Genomic DNA, 21532 nt, shown 5'->3' with positions numbered 1-21532 from the left:
ATGTTAATCCCCAAGACAATGGGGAAAACGTCTCCAGGGCATGTCATAGGTCTTCATGCAGACCCTCCCATTACAGACCTGGAAGCCTAGGAGGGAAAAATGGTTTCATGGGCTGGGCCCAGTGTCCCCATGCTGTATGCAGCCTAGGGACTTGGTTCCCTGAGTCCCAGATGCTCCAGCCATTGCTAAAAGGGCTAAGGGACAGCTCAGCTCATGGTTTCAGGGGATGCAAGCCCCAAACCTTGGCAGCTTCCAGTGGTGTTGAGTCTGCGGGTGCACAGAAGTCAAGAATTGAGGTTTGGGAACCTCCACCTAGATTTCAGAAGATGTATAGGAAGGCCTGGATGCCCAGGCAAAAGTTTGCTGCAGAGGCAGGGCCCTCATGGAGAACCTCTGTTAGGGCAGTGCATAAGGGAAATGTGGGTTCAGAGCCCCCACACAGAGTCCCTACTGGGACACTGCCTAGTAGAGCTGTGAGAAGAGGGCCACCATCCTCCAGACCCCAGAATGGTAGATCACTGACAGCTTGCACCGTGCACCTGGAAGGACCACAGACACTGAACACCAGCCTGTGAAAGCAGTCAGGTGTGGAGCTATACCCTGCAAAGCCACAGGCGCGGAGCTGCCCAAGACTATGGCAACCTACCTCTTGAATCAGCATGACCTGGATGTGAGACACGAAGTCAAAGGAGATCATTTTGGAGCTTTAGAATTTTACTACCTTGCTGGATTTCAGACTTGCATGGGCCCTGTAACCTCTTTGTTTTGGTCAATTTCTCCCATTTGGAATGGCTGTACTTACCCAATGCCTGTACCCCCATTGTATCTAGGAAGTAACTAGTTTGCTTTTGATTTTACGGGCTCATAGGCAAAAGGGACTTGCCTTGTCTCAGATGAGACTTTAGACTGCGGACTTTTGGGTTAACACTGAAATGAGTTAAGACTTTGCGGGACTGTTGGAAAGGTGTAATTGGTTTTGAAATGTGAGAACATGAGATTTGGAGGGGCCAGGGACAGAATGATATGGTTTGGCTCTGTGTCCTCACCCAAACTTCATCTTGAACTGTACTCCCATAATTCCCACGTATTGTGGGAGGAGCATGGTGGGAGATAATCTGAATCATGGGGAGGTTCCCCCATACTGTTCTTGTGGTAGTGAATAAGTCTCACAAGATCTGATGGGCTTATCAGGGGTTTCCACTTTTGCATCTTCCTCATTTTTTTCTCTTGCCGCCACCATGTAAGCAGTGCCTTCCACCTCCCACCATGATTCTGAGGCCTCCCCAGCCACGTGCAATTCTAAGTCCAGTTAAACCTCTTTTTCTTTCCAGTCTCAGGTACATCTTAATCAGCAGTGTGAAAATGAATACAGGGAGCAAACGAATTGGGCAGTAATGTGAGTTCTTTTATTTTCTGAGTAGGCTTAAGGTACAGAAATGCCTATAATTCTCTATGTCTCTCCATTAAGAACTTGAAAAGCTTATTAAGGTATACATCCTTCTGAGCTGTGCAATAGTTCTGATGTTGAAGTCTAAAAAGAGTCTTAGGCATGAAAGAGTCACAAATGGTTTTAACCCCTGGAGACTTCACAGAAATGGATTTGTTTGCCGATGTTTTCCCATTAATGAAGATTACCTGGCTAGGTCCCTAATGACATTTGTTTATAACAGACCTCCCAGGAAGCAGAAACCTACACACTATAACTGGTAATAAGCACTATACAGTAGTTACTCTCTCCAGAAATCTAAAACTCAGAAAAAGACAGTACTTTGAAAATGTTAGTTTTTTCTACTACCCTATTGGAAATAAACACATTGTATTAATAACTGTGTAAGAAATTTCTCCCTTTCACTTGAAATTTATATGGGGTAGGAGACTCTGTCTTAATATACTTATTTTGACCAGTAAAAGCACTACCAAAGACTCTAATGTCAGATTTCTAAGGCACCATGAATCTATGGATATAGTATGGATTTTCCCAATGAAATTAAATAGCAGCTGGCTTCCTAGCCTGAATACTTATCATGAATTTGTCAAACAACATGTTCTTTTTAACACCTTGCTTCTTTTTTTTTTTCACTCTCTCATTAGCACATACAGTGAATCTCTTTTTTACTACATCATAATATTCCATAATGTAAATGAGCCATAGTTTCTTTAAACACTCCTTAAATGCTGGACACTTGTTTCCAATCTTTTGCTATTATGTACAATGTTTCAATGAATAACTTTGCTTACTTAGGGTTCAATCTATCTGCAGAATAGATTTCTAAAAGAGACACTGCTTGGTGAAAGAGTAAAATGCATCTGTAATTTTGGTAGACACTGACAGTTTCTTCTCCATAGGGACTGTGCCATTTTGGACTCCCATCAGATATATGAGTATTTATTTCCTAAAGACCATCTATAAAAATACACACTGGGCTGAATGTGGTGGCTCACACCTGTGATCCTAGGACTGTAGGAGGTCGAAGTGACAGGATCCCTTGAGGCCAGCCTGAGCAACAGAATGAGAGCCTGTCTCTACAAAAAACTGAAAAATTAGCTGGGCATGGTGGCACGTACCTGTATTCCTAGCTACTCAGGAGCCTAAGGCAGGAGGATCACTTAAGCCCAAGAGTGTTACAGTGGACCATGATCATGCCACTGCACTTCAGCCTGGGCAACGAAACAAGATCCTGTCTCTGATTAATTTATATACTTTATACACACACACACACACACACACACACACACACACAGAGACATAGAATACACATGCCTGGAGCTCACCTCCCAAATCCTCACTCAGTAGATAAGAGATTGGGCCTGAGCAGGGCTATTTTGAAAAAGCTCTCCAAAGAGCATATCCCTGGTTGAGAATCCCTGTTGTAAAAGGTATTCTAGACTTGGTTACATTGTTCAAATTCAAAAGAAAGTCAGAGTTAAACCTTAATCTACAAAATTTATATTCCATGGTCACTCATCCAATAAATATTTTCTGAGTGCCTATTATGTGCTGGGCACTCCAAATGTCAAGTGTATAAAGATACCAGTGTCTAACATCAACAGATATATAATTAAGAAACAAGGCATAAATATTAATGTTAGAGATTTATACAGAGTATTATGAGAATATTGAAGAGGTACTTCACCTTAACTGGAATGTCAAAGGAGGCTTGTTGAAGGAGGTGCCCCTGAGGTGAGTAGGGATTCACCAGGTGAGAAAAAGAAGGGGTGTACAAGAGGGAGAGAGCATTCTAGGTAGAAAACAATATACTGCAAAAGTAGTAAGCAAGAAACAGAAGGGATGCGGATGTGTGTGTAACTGGAAACATTTTCTAGTCCTAAAACATAAAATACAAGGGAGAGAAAAGAAATAAGCTGTGAAAGTAGGCATATAGCAGATCACTGAGCACCCAGCATGTCATGTTAAGAAGCTTGACGTTTATTCTGTAGGCAAAGAAAGTCACTGAAGGGATAGATGAAGGGTTTTAAGGCTAAGGATGACATGGTCAGATTGCTATTTTAGATTTATGGATGCCAATCTATTAGAAAAGCACGTAATTGGAAAATGAAAGAACAGTCAGGAAACTGATGCAGTAATCAGATGTAGGCCTGAATTAGGGCAGAGGTTATGGAGAAAATGGATGGAAGAAATCTGAAAAGGTAAAATGAGCAGGACACTGATATTAGATATGGGGATACAGGTGAACGGAGGAGTGATTTCAAGGCACTGTCAACCCAATATTCGCAAAATACTGAATTTAAGCTATTTTTCTAGCAGCAGTGATAGATTTACACTCATTCAGTCATACTGTCTTGTTTGATTTTGGCATTTGTATGGCCAAGGATAGATGTATGGAGTACAGCAAGACACAAAAGCAGGGCCGGGCATGGTAGCTCACACCTGTAATCCCAGCACTTTGGGAGGTTAAGGCAGGAGGATCACTTAAGGCCAGAAGTTCAAGAGACCAGAATGGGCAACATGATGAGACCCCAACTCTACAAAAAATTTAAAGATGGGCATGGTGGTGTGTGCCTGTAGTTCTAGCTACTGGGAGGCTGAGGCAGGAGGACTGCTTGAGCCCAGGAGTCTGGGGTTACAGTGAGCCACTGCACTCCAACCTGGGTGACAGAGTGAGACCTTGTCTCAAGCTAAGCTTTACAATATTAGCAATGGATTTTGGGCAACGTGGAGCCTTGCCACTAAACAGTCAGTCTTTGGGAGTGAGTAGATCTGGGGGGAGTCTCCTCTGAATCCCTCCACTCCTGATTTATACAAGTGTAAATAGTCCTGTGAGGACAAAGGAGGAAAGAGTTACATGTAACCCAAACTAAACCTAACCTAACCTTTCTTCTCAGGGTTCCTAAAAACAAAATGAAGGGAAACAAGAAACCAATCAATAACCATCAGATGAAAACATGACCACTGCTTAGAAAGTCCATGAATGAAATACACACACACATAAACATTCACAGAGTAACACCAAGGCTTACCTTTCTTTTATCTTCATCTGTTGATTCAAATTTGAAAGTAGCCCTATGCTGAGGGGGGAAAAAAGGGAAACAATGTCATTTTAAATACATGTATTTTTTAATTTTGGCTATGTTTAATAGTATCTAAAATAATGTCCCTGTAAAAAATGTTGCCTTCCCATATCTCAATATTCTTATTAAAGTAAGGGAGACAGGCATGTAAACAAATAGTTATAAAGCAGTGTGAAAAGACTACAGCAGAAATATACACAAAGGAGCACAGCGAACCAAGCCACTAACTGCCCAGGAAAATCCGGAATGGCTTTCACAGAATACAGAATATTTGTGCTGGATCTCGAGGGATAAACAGGAGTTTGCCAGAGGCAAATGGAATGCAATCCAGGAACAAAAACAAAGGCTCGAATGTGTGAAACTATATTATATATTTGTGAAATAAGCAACTTTGTGAGACTGGAACACAGGACATATGTTTGGGGTGGGGCATGGAGGAAGATGAGAATGGAAAAGTAGACTGGACGGTGATTTGGAAGGGCCTTCCAACGTTGCTGAGTTTATACTTTCTTTTTCATATGCAATAAGAAATCATCAGAGAATTGTGGATAGGGAAGACTTGATAGTTCGATATTTCAGAAAAATAGTTCAATAAGAATAAGAGTTTAAATCATGGTGGCTCTACCGCTTACCAGCTGTGACCCTGAGCAAGTAAACTCTCTGGAACCGGGCTTCTCATCTGAAAACAGGGGGTACCTAGTTCACAGAGAGATCGTGACAGTTAAAAAAGCTAAGGCATGTATATAAAGCACGATCTCATTGCTGGCAAGTAGGAATACTCAGTAAATATTCGGGTTATAATGATGATGATGCCAATGATTATGAGGAAAAAATAACTAGAACGGCAGAGAGTGTCATGACTCTTCTGCAATGATTGGCAATACTATATTTTCTACTCTGTAGCTGAAGTAAAGGAGAATAGAAGACAGAATAAGTTGGCTTGCCCATGATCACAGAAAGAACAGTGGTACCCCAAAAATAGAGCGCAGAATTCCTCATTCTCCTCTGAAGTTTTATTCAGGAGAACCGAGTACTCTTAAGAATTCTAAGCCTTCCTACTAAAAAAAAAATCTCCACCGAAAATCTCTCTACTTCTTTTTTCTTTCTCTCATTAGCCACATTGACAAATATTTACTGGCAACCCACCAGGAGTGAAGTACACTAAGTACTAAAGATATCATCATTACAGGTGGTTCTGTGTTGACATCTTTGTAGAAGCAGCCATTTTTTAAATTAAAGAAGATGGAGAAATGTTGGCAGAAAAGAAGTTCTGAATGTAAGAAATGATCAGAGGGAAGACTCAGAGGTAGGAGACAGTGGCTATTTGAGGGAGGGAGGCTGCCTCGAATATGGATACAAAACAATTAAAATGAATGAAGTCAGGTGGTAAGGGCATGGATTTTAAAATTTATACCTGAACTGGCAAATAGGTGACAGGCAACCAGGGGAAGACTATGACGGAGGTGTGACCAGCATTCTGGAAGAACATTTCAGGCAGTAGCTCACAGGCCAGATTAAAGGAAAGCAAGACTAAGGACATAATGCCCTGTGAAGAATGGACATCAATAATCCAGGCATGATACTCCTGGTGGCAGTATAAACTGACATAAATCTTAAAAGAGAAAGTGATTTGGCAACAACACATATTACAAGCCATAAAAATATTCATACTCTTTGACCCAGAACTCCTACTCCTAGGAATTTATCCTACTGATCTAGAAGGAGAGAATAATTATATGTGTATCACTGCAGTGTCATCCAATATTGTGGAGGAAAAAAAGCGAGAACTGGAATAACCAACAGGAGACTGACGGAATGTTGTGCATGTGACAATATTCTATTATACATATTATATTCACCTGACAAAATATTACATACCAATTTTTTAAAAAGAAGACTCATTGTTGGTATATTGTTTTCATAATTAAAAAAAATAAAATGGATAAGTATGAATAAAGAGTAAGAAAAAGGAAGGAGGAGAGGAAAGAAAGATTGTAAATCTGAGGGCCATACTTAGAAATGTATAGACCTGAGGTTTAGTGAAAATTAACATTAGACTTAAAAGTGCCAGATTATCAGATTAAAGTTGTAAACTAAAGTTTCATAAAGGTTCAATACAAATGAAAATAATTGCACTAAGAAACCAAGAAAGCCTATTTTTTTGCCATTATAAGTAAAATGCTAATTCCATAAATTATCTGGAATAAATGTACCTACTTGTTAATATATATAATGGTTCTTCTAAACTTTTTTTTGGCATTTATGGTAAGGGGACAGAAAAATAAATTGTCTTTTGGAAAGACACTCAGTAAGTTATAAAAGTGTCTTTTATACAGTTCCTATGTAGAATTAATCTTTTAAGGTGGGAATTCAGAACAGTACCAAGGTCTAATTATTCTGTTGCTCTTAATTAGAAAATATAATGGTATGTGAGGCACTACAAATTGAATCTGGAATGTGCCAATCTATTCAGAAGCTCAAACCTCTAAGACTGTTTGGATCCAATAGATGTTGGCTTCTATAAACCTGGGTTCTTTTATCCAACTTAGATCATACTTAATTTATTCAGTACCCCATCTTTATTCTCTCCCCTTTCTAAGGCTGAAATGGGGAAAAAGAAAACAAGCATTTCCAGCTGTACATGTATTTCCTAGCCAAGACTCGGCCATCTCACCTTCTTTACATGCTTAATTTCCAGAGAAAAAGGAGCAAAAAAATCAAATATAAAGAGTTAAACTGGTTGGGCATGGTGGCTCACACCTGTAATCCTAACACTTTGGGGGGCCGAGGTGGACAGATGGCTTGAGCCCAGGAGTTTGAGATCAGCCTGGGCAACACGGCAAAACCCCATTTCAAAAAAAAAAAAAAAAAGAGTTAAACCATTGTTCAATTTAGAGACCAAGCAAGCTAACAACTCAGTGACACACCAGACTCATTATGACTCTCACCGCAGGTTTCATACCCTATGAATCAGCTCTAAAAAGCTCAGGATCAGGAGTCGGACAACCTTGAGTTTGAGTCCAGTCTTACTGCTTACTAAAAGTGTAAACTTGGCCAAGTTACTCAACTTTACTACCTATATCAAGTTTTCCTTATCTTTTTATAAGCATGGCACCTTGCACATAGTAGTGTTCAATGGCTACTACTATTATTGTTGAATAACCTATGGTGTGGTGTCTGGCCAAATATTGACCTATTAGAGAGCTAGGAGTAATTTCACAGATTTCTAAAGATACACTCAAACAGTACTACTACACGGGAATAAACCTAATTGGGGTGGTGTGTGTTGTGCTGTTTCATGAACAGAGATTGCTTCTATAACTAAAAATCAGAAACAGATTAGATAACATAATCTGGACATAGGAACAAAGTATAACAAAGGAACAGCCCACTAAACATGCTTCTCTGCAAAAACCCACAGAGTGAACTCAAAGAGTCAGAGCTCAACTTCCAAAGTAGAAAACAAAAAGTCCTCTTACATGGTCCTGGATATTTACATATTTTATTCAAATGTAGAGGCTATATTTATAGAACTGTCCCAATATTAGGTTTCTATCAATCAGGTTCTTCTAGCACATGAATTAAGACCTCACTGCAAGCAGTCTTGTTTTCTTCTCCTATGAGGACTACTATAGAGACCTAGCTAGCTGTCTGTATCTTAAATACCTTTCATTTGGCCAAAAACTTGCCATACTTCAAAACTGGAATCCTGTTGGAATTTGCTATGTATGCGGTAATCATACATCCAGGTGGCCTGTTATCATCATAGTTGATGAGTCATCTATTAAACGAGGGTGTTGGGCCCTATTAACTTTGAGTTTCCTCTAACATAAAATATCCTGTGATGTAAGGAATCCAGGTATGGAGGTATGATACTACTCCATACCTCAGGGCCCTTAGTCACAGTTTGTTGTTGATAATCATGATAATGGTGACAACTAATCTCTCTACTAAATCTGTTATTAGAGAAGGCCTGAGGTCTGGGCACTGTGCCTCACGCCTGTAATCTCAACACTTTGGGAGGCTGAGGCCCAGAAGTTCAAGACCAGCCTCCAGCCTAGGCAACATGGTGAGATCCCCATCTCTAGAAAAAAAAAGAACAGGCCTGTGGGGAGCAAGAGCTTGAACAGTCTAGACTAGAATGATACATACTTCCCCAAATTAACAGTTCATTCTATAACTAAAGTGGAGGTGATTAGGACTCAACAGTAGCCAAAGGATTCTGTATCTGTGGATTCAACCAATCATGGCTTGAAAATATTTGGGAAAAAAAAAATTGTGCCTGTGTTGAACAAGTGCAGGCTTTTTTTTCCTTGGCATTATTCCCTAAATAATACAGTACAACTATCTGTATAGCATTCACATTGTATTATGTATTATAAGTAATCTAGAGATTATTTAAAGTATATACGAGAGGCCAGGCACAGTAGCTCACGCCTGTAATCCCAACACTTTGGGAGGCCCAGGTGAGCGGATCACTTGAGATCAGGAGTTCACCACCAGCCTGGCCAACATGGTGAAACTCTGTCTCCACTAAAAGTACAAAAATTAGCCAGGCATGGTGGCGCACATCTGTAGTCCCAGCTACTCGGGAAGCTGAGGCAAGAGAATCACTTGAACCTGGGAGGCGGAGGTTGCAGTTAGCCGACATCAAGCTACTGCACTCCAGCCTGGGCGACAGAGCAAGACTCTGTCTCCAAAAAAAAAAAAAAAGTATATAGGAGGATATGTCCAGCCGGGCTCAGTGGCTCACGCCTGTAATCCCAGCACTTTGGGAGGCCAAGGCGGGCAGATCACCTGAGGTTGGGAATTTGAGACCAGCCTGACCAACATGGAGAAACCCTGTCTCCACTAAAAATACAAAATTAGCCGGGCATGGTGGTGCATGCCTGTAATCCCAGCTTCTCAGCAGGCTGAAACAAGAGAATCACTTGAACCCAGGAGGCGGAAGTTGTGGTGAGCCAAGATCACGCCATTGCACTCCAGCCTGGGCAACAAGAGCAAAACTCCATCTCAAAAAGAAAAAAAAAAAGGAAGGTGTGCCCAGATTATATGCAAATACTATAGTGTTTTTTATCAGGGACTAAAGCATTCAAAGATTTTGGTATTGACAAGATTCTGGTATGCACAGGAGATCCTGGAAGCAATCCCCTTTGGATATTGAGGAATAACTGTAGTATACCACTCCTGAAAAAGAAACTTTTTCTGTGCTCAAAAACACAGAAGAGACAGGGTAAAGGCAACATAGCCCTGCAAAAAGATCCCAGGATATGGAATCTGAAGACCAGGTCTGCCATTTCCTAGGAATTAATATAAGATGACACACGAAATGTGAAAATGCTTGGGATAATACATAGCACATAGCAGGTACTCAATAAATGTTAACAGGTGAATTTAGACAGAAAAACAACTAACTGCTCCACCCATTAAACAAACAAACAAACAAACAAAAACACTTGCCTATGCTGAGACCTATGCTCTGTTATGCCCTTGACAAACAGACAAGTTTCATTCTTTCCGGGATAGATAGATCTTTCCTCTCTCCAAGATAACAAAGGTCGGTGAATGAAGCAAGAAGGTTTGGAAATGAGAGTCTATATATATAAAACACAGTAGAAATTAGATGTTTCCTGGAGCCCGACAGGTATCTCGGAAAGTGGTACAAAGTATTTTGCTACCCATTAGAAAAAGAAGGGAAAGAATGGAGCATTATTTCCAAATTTTAATATTGTGCTATGCCAACTCACGCCACGTTTAATTTTTTTGTTCAAAGCTAACAGTTACGGAGTGCCTCCTCAGTGGCAGGCACTGTTCTGTATGCTTTACACATGTAACTCATTTAATCCTGATAACAAGCCTATGATATAGTTACTATTATTATCTCCATTTGGCAGATGAGGAAACTAAGCCACAGCAAAGTTAAGTAACTCATCTTAGGGCCACACAAGCCATTAAGTTGAGGATCAGTGGCCAAGCTGGCTCTGGCCACACCTTTTAGGTACCCTGGTTATTATAACTGTAACTTACTGAGTGCTTCCTAGCTGCATTGTGCCCAGTGTTGGCATTACATTTCATTTAATCATTTAATGTAATCCTCACGATAATTTAAGAGAATGGTGATATTATCCCTATTTTACAGATAAGGCAACTGAGATTCACAGGCTTAATATAATTTATCCATAGTCATAAAGCTAATAAATGGCAGAGTTGGGATTTGAACCAAGTTTATCTGATGCCAAATCCCACCACCTTTCCACTATATTTGACTGCCTCCTTTCAAGGACTAGCTTTATTAGAGGAATAAGGTAGCACAAAGAACCTCTCCACTACTCTCCCAAACAATGAACCAGTCTCTGTCCACAGCATTCATTTCTCTCTGTTGGACTCCTCAATGCCCTATGATCACCTCATAATCCAAACATTTCTCAAATCCGTTTTTCCAGACAAGGAAACTCAAGTATATGGTACCCAACTATTTTTTTGAGGGTTCCAAACTCCATATACCACAGAGCTGGGCAATTTAAATCCACCTCCCCATTCTTACTGCCTGAACCACTGTGATCATACATTCACTTCCTATTCATCTGCTCTCAAAATCTCTCCCTTTGAGGGGCACAACCTCACTGCAGTATGATGCTCAGCCATTTTCTTTGTACTATAATCAGCCCTACTATACTGGCCCTACTATAGTCAGTATTAAATATGAGAGATTTCTGGCCAGGCACGGTAGCTTACACCTATAATCCCAGCACTCTGGGAGGCCAAGGTGAGAGCATTGCTTGAGCCTAGCAGTTTGAGAGCAGCCCGGGCAACATAGTGAGACCCCATCTCTACAAAAAATGAATTTAAAAAGTTAGCCCAGTGCTGTGGCACACACCTGTAGTCCAGCTACGTGGGAGGGGCAGCGGGGAGGAGATGGACGCTGCAGCGAGCCATGATCACACCAGTGCACTCCAGCCTGGGCGACAGATACAGACCCTATCTCCAAAAAGGAAAGAGAAGGGAGTGCTTTCTTCTGAAAGAGCTAACTGACCCAATTCACATCTAGTCAGAGCACTCTCAGGCTTGATCCTAAAATTACAAGTGTTTGGGAATTTTCTGAAACACTTCAGATACCACCTTAAGCAAGACACACCATGCAAAACAACCTTAAAAACATTCGCAATACAAAAGGGGAGCTGGAGATGTTCAGGTTTTAAGCTCTGACAGCACCTGGCCAGGAGTGGTAAGCAGATACCAATCTGGAGGGAGACCAACGAGAAGAGATAAATTGGAGGAAGCAAATCTGGAATCTAATTAGTTTAGCCATAAAGGGAAGGAGAAATATTAAAGAAGGTGATTATATCCAGTTGAAGGTTTTTCCTCCTTCCTCCCCACAGAAACAAATTCCTATTTATTGCTGGGTATCTGGCATATAATAAGTGCTAAATAAACATTAGTTGATTCAACAAATGGCCAAGTTCTCTGTTGTATTTCTTGCTTCTGAAAATCAGTTTGAAGCTGCCTCATGCCTTTTCTGGAAAGCAGTAATAAATCGAGTTAAATCATTATAATCTCCACAATATGTACAACTATGCATTAAATGAGTTATTCCTAAATTAGGCAGACATGTTCAACAGTAAAGCATATCAGAAAGTGAGGGAGCTAAGATATGAATAGAGAGAACCTGTGTATCCTCCCAAGGAAAGCAACACAGTACGGTAGAAAGAGCGCTGGACTTGGAGTTGGACCACCTAAATTCAAATCTCAGCTCTATCTCTCAGGGGCTGTGTGGACTTGGGACCACATTATCATCCTAAATTTTATCATTTGTGAATTGGGGAATACCATCACTCTCCTCACAGGATTGTTGGGAAGATTAAACGGGAATTCAGCCGCCAGCATGCCATTTCTGCCCCGGGTGGAAAAGATTCAAAAATAAGACACAAATTGTCAATAATACAAAGTGGATGGATGCTGTGGCGGGTACAAAGCAAACACTGAAGGGGAGATGATGTACGGGGGCAAAGGAAAGAAAAACATTAACAGTTAGGTTGTGACTTAGTGTTGGGTTTGTTTTCACAGAAGGGAGTCGCCAGTCATTCCTATAAAGCAGTCTTCTAAACCAAAGGATAAAGGTGTGGCAGGCTATCTTTTGAAGTAAGCATGTAAAATTCCTGGAAAGAAAAGTAATGAAGAGCTAACGGTTCTTAGAAAGAGGTTCAGAGAAGTGACTGGGATTTATAATAAGATACTTTTTTACAGCAGAGTTGTAAAGTGGAAAGAACTAAACTGGAATACCAGCTCCAAGTATGACCTTGGGCAAGTTATTTAACCAATCTAGAGTCTCAATTGCAAAATGCAGATAATACCTCACAGGATTGCTGTAAGATTAAATGAGATAATGGATAGGAAAGCTGTTAATGCGATACAAATAGTAGGTATCATTAGGAGTTACATTCTCCACCCACTTACAACATTATATGTCCATGACCTTGGGCGTGATTTCAGCTCTTTGCACCTCGGTTTCCTCATCTATAAAATGGGGAGGATGATACCATCTACCCTATAAACACTGTGAGGATCAAAGGAGACCACAGATGAGACATCAATGCCTTGAAAACCGTACAGTGCAAAAGGTATAGAAAGAACTGCCATCGTTGCTGATACGTTTTATACATGTCAAGGGCCGTGTTTATGCAGGGAAGCATGTATTTTTATACCGTACAGGTGAGGAAGCCTCGCATGCATTTATGCATCCAGGAGTGAGGCACGGGGCACAGATGCACATCTATGGATTCCGGGGGTGTGACTTGCACGCTTGAGAGGAGGACCGGAGGTCAAGCTGCTGGGCCAGGAATCAGAGGAGTGGGCGCTAGAGTGGGGATAGTGGGATGCAGGATGCACGGATGGAAAAGGCTGGGGGCACAAACACGCATGCCCAAGCCGGAAACGTTTTCGGGGGAGAGCAATGCGCATCCCCGGAATGAAGGGGGTGGGGAAGGATGCGATGTGCAAGCACGGAGGGCGGCCCGGGGGTGCGATACCGCACGCCCGGAGCCAGGACTCTTTACCTTGTCGCTGTAATCCCTCAGGACCCGCTCGATAGCCCCCGCTTCGCCGGCCCGGACGATGTAGAGGGCGCGCTCCTCATCCATGGCCGCAGGTGCGGGGGAGCCGCGGCCGCTCTGCGCGCCCAAGCCGCTGCCTCCAGGTAAACGCCTCGCGCCCCCGCTCGCTCCTTCCCAGCTTCCTTCCTTCCCTCCTTCCCTCCCTCCCTCCTGCCTCCAACCCGCCAGCCTCCGCCCGGGCCGGCCCGACGTCACCGCCCCTCAACTTTCACCCCGCGACGTCACCGCTCCCCCAGCAACCGGCGCCTCACGGCCGCCCCCGACAAGGCCCAGGACTTGGTCGAGGCCTGGCTAGCGGACCGAGGCGGAGTCAGGCCCAAGGTCCTGCTTGCTCTCCTGCCTCTCCCTCCCTCGGAGAAGTGTCCAGTCTTTTAAGGGGGCTTTCACAGATTGAACCGTTCTTTCCTGACCCTCCTCTATGAATCATTCTCAGCGGACAAGAGCAACCCGGCTCTTCCCCGCCCATCTATGAACCAGCCGCTAAATGGACTGCAATTCCCTGCATGCAATGGGGTTATCCCGCTCTTCCATCTAATTTACTGGAGTGCCGAATGGCATGCTGGGATTAGTAGTCATCCAGCCGGAAAGACTTCCCGCCAAGGGCATGCTGGGAACTGTGGTACTGCGAAGGCCGGAAACGGGAGTCTGGCGGCCGCCTGAGGCCAGCGGCGGGGAGACCGTTAGAGGGAGGGTGTAAGCCTCTGCTTCGGTGTAGTCCCTTACACCGCTGACTCTCCTGCTCCAGCCTTGGCTGCCGGGGCTGGCTGGACTGGCTGACGGTCGCGGAAACTGCCATGCCTTGGTGGGAACTGTCAAGCACCGGTTTAATTCCCTTTTCTCATTTAGCGGTTTCGTTCTCGGAAATTCCTTCCACCCTTGTTTGCATTCTTGTTATGTACTCAGCTACAGTAATGTGGGAAATAATCGAAGGCAGTTATCTGTATAAAAGAGGACTCGGCGATTTTCTGCCTTAATACTAATCTCTAGCATGCATCTCGTGCCACCGGGGCTCCAGACTCTCTTAGGTGATTTCCCCATATCCTCTAATTCTCCCAACACAAATTTTTGTGGAAATAAAAAGGAACCCGAATAGTTTTAAGTAATTTATCCTAAGTCACACGGCCAGAGAATGGGAAAGTCGAGGTTTGAAACCAGGCCTTACCGCGCGAAGGGGCTGCTCTCCGACCACCAGGAACTGTAATAATACCGATACAGTAGCGGCGGTGGTGCTGACAAAGGTTCCCATTGCCCCAGTGGTAATTACGTGTCAGGCATTCTGTTAATACTTCACCAGTGTTAGCTCTATCAATTTCATACACATGAATTCAACAAATATTTGAGAGCCTGTGTTGTGCCCAGGCACTGTTAAATGCAGTGTGGATACAGTGGGCCCAAAGTAAAGTCCCTGCCTTCATGGAGCTTCCATTCTAGTGAGCACCCATATGAGTTATTCTCATATTAAGATGAGGAAACTGAGTCTTGGAGAGGGTAATTGGTTAATTTATCAAAATTGCAGATTTTTGGAAATTGAATTTGAACTCAGAGCCTGTGCTCTTTCTGCTCTCCCAAGCTTTTTTTGATGGAGAGTGGGTGAATTCTCCAAGTAATTTCAAGTTTTCCATTCCAAGCAGCCTTTACCCGTAGTCGTCCTTGATGTCTCCCCTACCAGTCTCTCCCTCTTGAGCTGTGCTGAAGAGGAACTAGAGGGGGCAAAAGTTTATTCATCTAATGATTGAATTTCTTCTATGCTGTGCTAGATATTCTGCTAGATGCTGGGAATTTGGAAATAAGAACGAACATGGTACCTGAGTTTATGGAGCTTTTGGTCTTTCTGTGTATTATACTTTCCACGCAGTAAACATTTATTGAGCATATTTGTTGAGTCAGGCATTGGGTTAGGTGCTCTGTAATAAATTAAGTCAGAAAGATTTTAATCCATCTCTCCAAAAAGCACATTTTGGTAAGGTCATGGAATAGTTAGCTGAATTCCTAAGCTAATAGTAACATCTTGCGATTGTTTTTAACAGTTTACAGAACATTTTAATACTTCTAATCTCAATGGATCATTGGGGAAGGTATTGTTCCCACTTTATAGATAAGAAAACAGGGTCAGACGAGTTAAGTAACAAGAACTGGGACTCAAACTGAGAGCTGTTAACAAAGTATTTGGGTGCCTACTCTGTGTCCAGTACAGTATTAAGTGCTTTGGGGGTATCCATGTATTTATTTTTGGAGCAAGGGTCTCCCAGGGAGGATATTAAACAAGCACAAAGTATCTTATTTCCATAGAGATGTTTCTCTTTAGAATTTTTAGAAGGTCTCTGACATTTCAGACACATGTCTTTGAAATGTCTGTTTGCCAGAAATAGGCTATGTTTTTAGGCTCCAACTCTGTACTTCTAAAAAGAGATTTTAAAAATGTAAAAACAGATGAATTAATGACTTGGGAAGTTGTACTTTAGTAATTTTAATTAAATGTTCATATTCTGATTTTATAACTCAAAGGGATCTTTCACTCTAATTCAAGTCATCTTTTGACCACTGACGAGACTCTGGTTCCAGAAAAATTAAGTGGCTTGTCCAAGGTCAATAGTTACAAGCAGACTCTGGGAATGGAGCCGAGACTAGCTGAGTCCTAGGTCACTGCATCACTTTACCTCCTTGAATATTAGTTATGGGATACTTTCAGGGACTAGAGGCTCTAGTCGTGTTCTGACTCCACTTCCTGGTGATGCTTGAGTGGCATGATAGCAAGGAATTAAGATTTAGAGCCTTGGCAATCAAAGCAACAAATATTTTTTCACAAGTTGTTGCTCTTAGAAGCAGTAATATAGTAATCCTATATATATCTACGGACAGAGCTTTTAAATTCTTTAAATATCTTCACGTAGATTATTTGGTTTAATCCTTGCTATAGCTGAAATCGCAAGGTCAATAAGAGGCACATTTTCTTTTTTACAGAGAAAAGGGAAGTTCAGAGTATTGATTAGCTGGCTCATAAGCAAAGAAGTTTGCTAATAAGTGGTATAGTTAAGGGCTAGAAGCACCCTGGGCTCTGATAACATGAAATGTTATGGACTTTCATGTTAGGGCCAATGAAAAAGCCTGCAAATAGATACTAGTCATTTATTTTGGACTTTGATATATCCTGCTGTGGCATTTCCTCTTGCCATGACAATGGGCTAGTTGGAATGTGCCAAATTGAAGGTCTTTAATGAGTACCTGGTGCTAACAGCTTTTAAAATTCAACTGTTGTAATACTTAGTATACATTTTCTTTAGGAGAAAGCAGAAATTTAAAGCCTTAGCAGCTTGGTCTATTGGCTACAGCTCCAGAATTGGAGTTCAGAGAATTCCACTAATTCAAGATATGACTTGTCACTCAGCAACCACCACCTCGCTATGTGAGGCCACTCACTCAACTTTTCTTGAGGTTTAGAAATTTAGAACTGAAATAATAGCTGGATTGTCCCACAGTGTCCTTAGCTGTTAAACTAAGGGATTGATCCAGATATAATTTCAGTTATAAATTTTTCAGTTCTAAAATTTTGTGATTCTCAGAAAACCAAAACCACCTTTAAATATGCTCATTCTTTAGAAAAACCTATTAATAAGAGTGGGGATGTGAAAAATCAATATGTGCAAATCAAATATCAATATGATATGTGCAAATCATCCCTTGGGCATACTTCCAAAGATTCTGATTCAGTTGATCTGTGGTGAAATCTGGATACTGGTAGTTTTAAAAGCTTCTCAGTTGATTTGAATAAGCAGCTAGTATTGAGAACCACTGGATCAATATTTTGATAGAGTATCTACTGCTGAATTGGTTTTTTGATAGACCCCCAAACTCATGTTCATGTATCTCATTAGTCTTTGAGAAATAACCTGACGATATGAAAGTTATTTTTTTGGCCAGGCGTGGTGGCTCATGCCTGTAATCCCAGCACTTCGGGAGGCCGAGGTGGGTGGATCACCTGAGGTCAGGTGTTCGAGACCAGCCTGACTAACATGGAGAAACCCCGTCTCTACTAAAAAAAAAAAAAAAAAAAAAAAAAAAATTAGCTGGGTTTGGTGGTTCATGCCTGTAATCCCAGCTACTCGGGAGACTGAGGCAGGAGAATTGCTTGAACCCGGGAGGCGGAGGTTGCGGTGAGCCGAGATCACGCCATTGCACTCCAGCCTGGACAACAAGAGCGAAACTCCATCTCAAAAAAAAAAGTTATTTTTATTTCATTTTTTACCAAGAATTCTGTCTCAGCCGAGCGCGGTGGCTCATGCCTGTAATCCGAGCACTTCAGGAGACCAAGGCAGGTGGATCTCTTGAAGTCAGGAGTTCGAGACCAACCTGGCCAACATGGTGAATCACCATCTCTACTAAAAATACAAAAATTAGCTGGGCGTGGTGGTGCATGCCTGTAATCCCAGCTACTTGGGAGGCTGAGGCAGGAGAATCTCTTGAACCTGGAAGTCAGAGGTCGCAGTGAGCCAAGATGTGCCATTGCTCTCTAGCCTAGGTGACAGAGCGAGACTCACTGTCTCAAAAAAAAAAAAAAAAGAAAAAAAAAAAAAGAATGTAGTCTTCCTTTTATAGCAAAGTTACTTAACATAGTTTTATCCTTTAACCCATATTTAGTACTCACTGGAGCACAGCATTGTCTTAGATACCATAAAAAAATTTTAAAAGTAGAAATAATTGATTCTGTCCTTTGGGAATATAAGAAACAACTAAATAATACAGTGATCTTTTTTACTGATAGGAAAAAAAGAAATGAGCATAGTACTGTGTAAATCAAAGCAAGATAAACATTAATGGGAAGGAGAGTAGTCAGAGTAGTCTTCTTGAAGGAGGTGATCTATAAAGAGGGATGGTAGAGAGAGCATAGAGGGCTCCAAGACAGGGGGAAATACTGTGAGAAAGGGTCAGGAGGCCAAAATTAACAAGATGCTTGTTGAGAAATGATACCAAGTTGGTTGAACTTGAAAGCCAGCAATGGAGATTTCTTAGAGGTCAGTGGGAAAGGAAAAGTTAAATGTGAGAGATGTTTCATAATCAATGATGACTCTATAACCAGCCAGTCCAACTTCAACTTACAACATGTTGCATTCCTGAAAACGTTACCTTACAATGCTGTATGACATAAAATTAAATAGAATTGGGAGACAGGAAGGGAGAGTCTGTTGCTGACTGTCTTCACGTCTTTATGCACATTATTTTATCTCTATCTCATAAAATTAGAGTTGGACTAGATGACTTCAAGGGTTTTTTTTTTTTCCAACTCTTAAAAATTTACTTGATTCAGCCTTTCAGCACCTTTATGAGGTTCCTCAGTAATATTCACTGTATTCTGATTGCTTAAATTGAGTCCATGCCGTTAGTCCTAGGCAAATGTCCTTCTAGTTGTTTAATATTGATTGGCTACCCACAGTGGGACTCTTAGATTAAGCACACAAAATGGGCTCTGCCCTTTAGGAGTTTTTATTTACCCAAGAGCAGGAATGTGGGTCAGACCTATTTGCATCTCGCTGACTTGGAATCCCATCCAAACACCTCTCGGGAAAACCAGCGCTTTGGGTGGCAATGCTGTCATGTGGTGAAAGAACCCAGACTGAGAACTGGAAAACCTGGTCTTTAGCCCTGACTCCCTGTGTGAGTCTCAGAAGCCGATCATTTGTCAAATTCCTTGAAACCCTTCTGGCAACCAATTTTTTGTATCTAACAGGAAAACCTGAAGCCAAAAGACTCTAGTTTGAATTTTAACTCTGGGTGTACGGGGATAAATCACTTGCCGTCTTTGAGCACCGATTTTTCTCAACATAATGAGCATAATTATACCTACTTTGCAGTAAGTTGGAAGGGTTAAAAGAGATGGCTGTCAAAGTGGCCAGCAAGGCGGACCTGGCATGGAGTAGCCACTAAAATGTTAGCTGAACTGGAATGAAAAATGCAACCTTCCTTAGAAAGATGTGAAGATTCAGGGCTAAACATCTTGCTGTTCCTATGGATGCACAAATGCATGAGTTTTGATGTTGCTGCTGTTGTTTTTAACAACAGCAAAGTGATTCCAATGCGCTGCTTTCGTCTTTAGACTTTGAAGTTAACATTTTAACACTGACATGCTGTAAGACAGTTTTCGGATAGTGACTGTTATGTGTATGTGTGTGTAAATAGGAATCTAAAACACTCTTTCAGTACCCCCTTCCCATATCGATGCCTTTGCAATTAAGTTTATTGAGATTCACATGTCAGAGGAAATATATTCTCACAACCTTTCTTCCCACCACCTCTTTTGCAGTAAGGCATTAATTTACTTACCAACATTTGATTAAACTCTTAAGGTTCAACCCTAGGAGGAGGTGGCGGCGGACAAAGGATTATTGTCATTCATGATCAACACATTTTAGTCTTCCCCTCGAGTTGCCTATGAAGGATTAGCATTTCCCTGAAAGGAGGAGGACAGAATAAATTGCGTCTACCGCCAAAGAACTGCCAGCTCCTTTCAGCTGGGGGCACATACCGGGAGCTTTTCCCATATTAGTCAGCTTTATCTCAACTTTTGGGCAGTGCCTACATCTGAATTTCATGGGTTTCAGGGTCAGTCAAAACAGAATTGTAGGGCTGTTGAGGTCAGAGGCCACCTCTGTCAAAGGGTAGTGACCTTAACAGCAAGAGGTAGCCAGTCTCCTCCGTGCTCCCTCCTCCCCCACCCCAGTGACTTCATTCTAGTGAATGCTTGGCTCATTGCACGCCCCCCTGCAGAGCTTTTTTTTCCGACCTGGTAATAAAAATCCTCTGTGACCTGGTATTTTTTTTTCATTATTATTGATTTTCTTTTATTCCTGTTTCTATGTAGAATAACCAAATCTCGGTCATACATAATGCACTGGTTTGTATGTACGTTGGGAAATGACAGAGGGAAAGGTAGTCTGCTATTTATTTACAGTGAGCAGAATGCCACCTCTGGTTTAGGGGAAGATCTGGTGCCCAGCTTAGAAACTGCCTGCATTTTGTGAGCACAAAAATTTCCCAAAACTTTTGAAACTCTCTTCCACCCCAGTAAGTTCTATTACCGCAGTCAAGGTTGATTTTTAAAACTGCAGAACTGCTCAGGAGAGGCGAATGGAAGTTGGGATGGGGTGGGAGGGTGGGAAGAAAAGTAGGAAGGAGGAAGAGTGTGCTTTGGTAGAAAAAGCACAGACAGGCTCTGGAGTAGTATTTCTTTTATTGTGTTTTAAAAATTAATATATAGAGAGAGACAGAGTCTCACTGTGTTGCCATGGTCTTAAACTCCTGGCCTCAAGTGATCCTTTCTCCTTGGCCTCCCAAAGTGCTGTGATTATAGGTGTGAGCTTCTGTGCCTGGAGTAATTTTCAGATCCCAGCTCTGCCCCTTAAACTGTAACCTTCAGCAAGGCATTAAGCTGCTCATAGTCTCCGTTTCTTCACCTGTAAACAGAAGCCATTATGCCACTGGTATTGCAGGGAACTTGTGAGAAGCAGACATGGCGAGTCTCATGTGCCTGGTACAGAGAAGACTTCAATAAATGGGAGACTCCGTGGATTAAGGCAGATCTATTTCAGAAATGTGCCCCTGAGTGTGAGGTGAGGAAAGAGTGTTGCAGACTTCTCATTTAAAGATCATCCTTCTGCCTCAACTATATTTTGGTTCTTAAGACACCTTGCAGTTTATTGTTTCTGAGAGGTATAGCATATGCCAAGACATTCTGGATACTGTCCCTCACAGGGGCACAGTTTGATAGTTCCTTGAGAAGTTACTCTTTTAAACTTCACTCAGAGGCTTTTCTTTTCTAGGAGAAGACATAAATACCAAGTATCAGCACTTCAACTCTTTCTAAGGCTGATTCTCTTACCCCTGCTGTCACGGTCAGACCT

At 41.9% G+C, this 21532-nt stretch overlaps 1 protein-coding gene across 14 annotated transcripts in view; it reads right to left on the bottom strand.

The window, feature by feature from the left end:
* RIC8B (RIC8 guanine nucleotide exchange factor B) overlaps positions 1–13699 on the bottom strand; it is a 113399-nt gene extending 99700 nt beyond the window's left edge. For 9 of the 14 annotated variants that reach the window (XR_013401305.1, XR_001448193.3, XR_001448192.3 and 6 more), the window contains exons 1-2: positions 13584–13699; positions 4480–4527 (exon numbers count right to left, since the gene is read on the bottom strand). Coding sequence is in view for 7 of the 14 variants with exons in the window: in XM_015152671.3 (XP_015008157.1) it covers positions 4480–4527; positions 13584–13667 (132 nt within the window). In the remaining 7 variants the exon portion in view is untranslated. The remainder of the gene's footprint in view (positions 1–4479; positions 4528–13583) is intronic. The other 5 variants (XR_013401307.1, XR_013401306.1, XM_077954847.1 and 2 more) reach the window with 1 other exon arrangement.
* Positions 13700–21532: the final 7833 nt, after the last annotated feature.

Source organism: Macaca mulatta, chromosome 11, assembly GCF_049350105.2.
Source record: "Macaca mulatta isolate MMU2019108-1 chromosome 11, T2T-MMU8v2.0, whole genome shotgun sequence".
Taxonomy (NCBI): domain Eukaryota; kingdom Metazoa; phylum Chordata; class Mammalia; order Primates; family Cercopithecidae; genus Macaca; species Macaca mulatta.
Note: the sequence above shows the minus strand (reverse complement) of the source record. Positions and strands in the feature narration are given on the sequence as shown.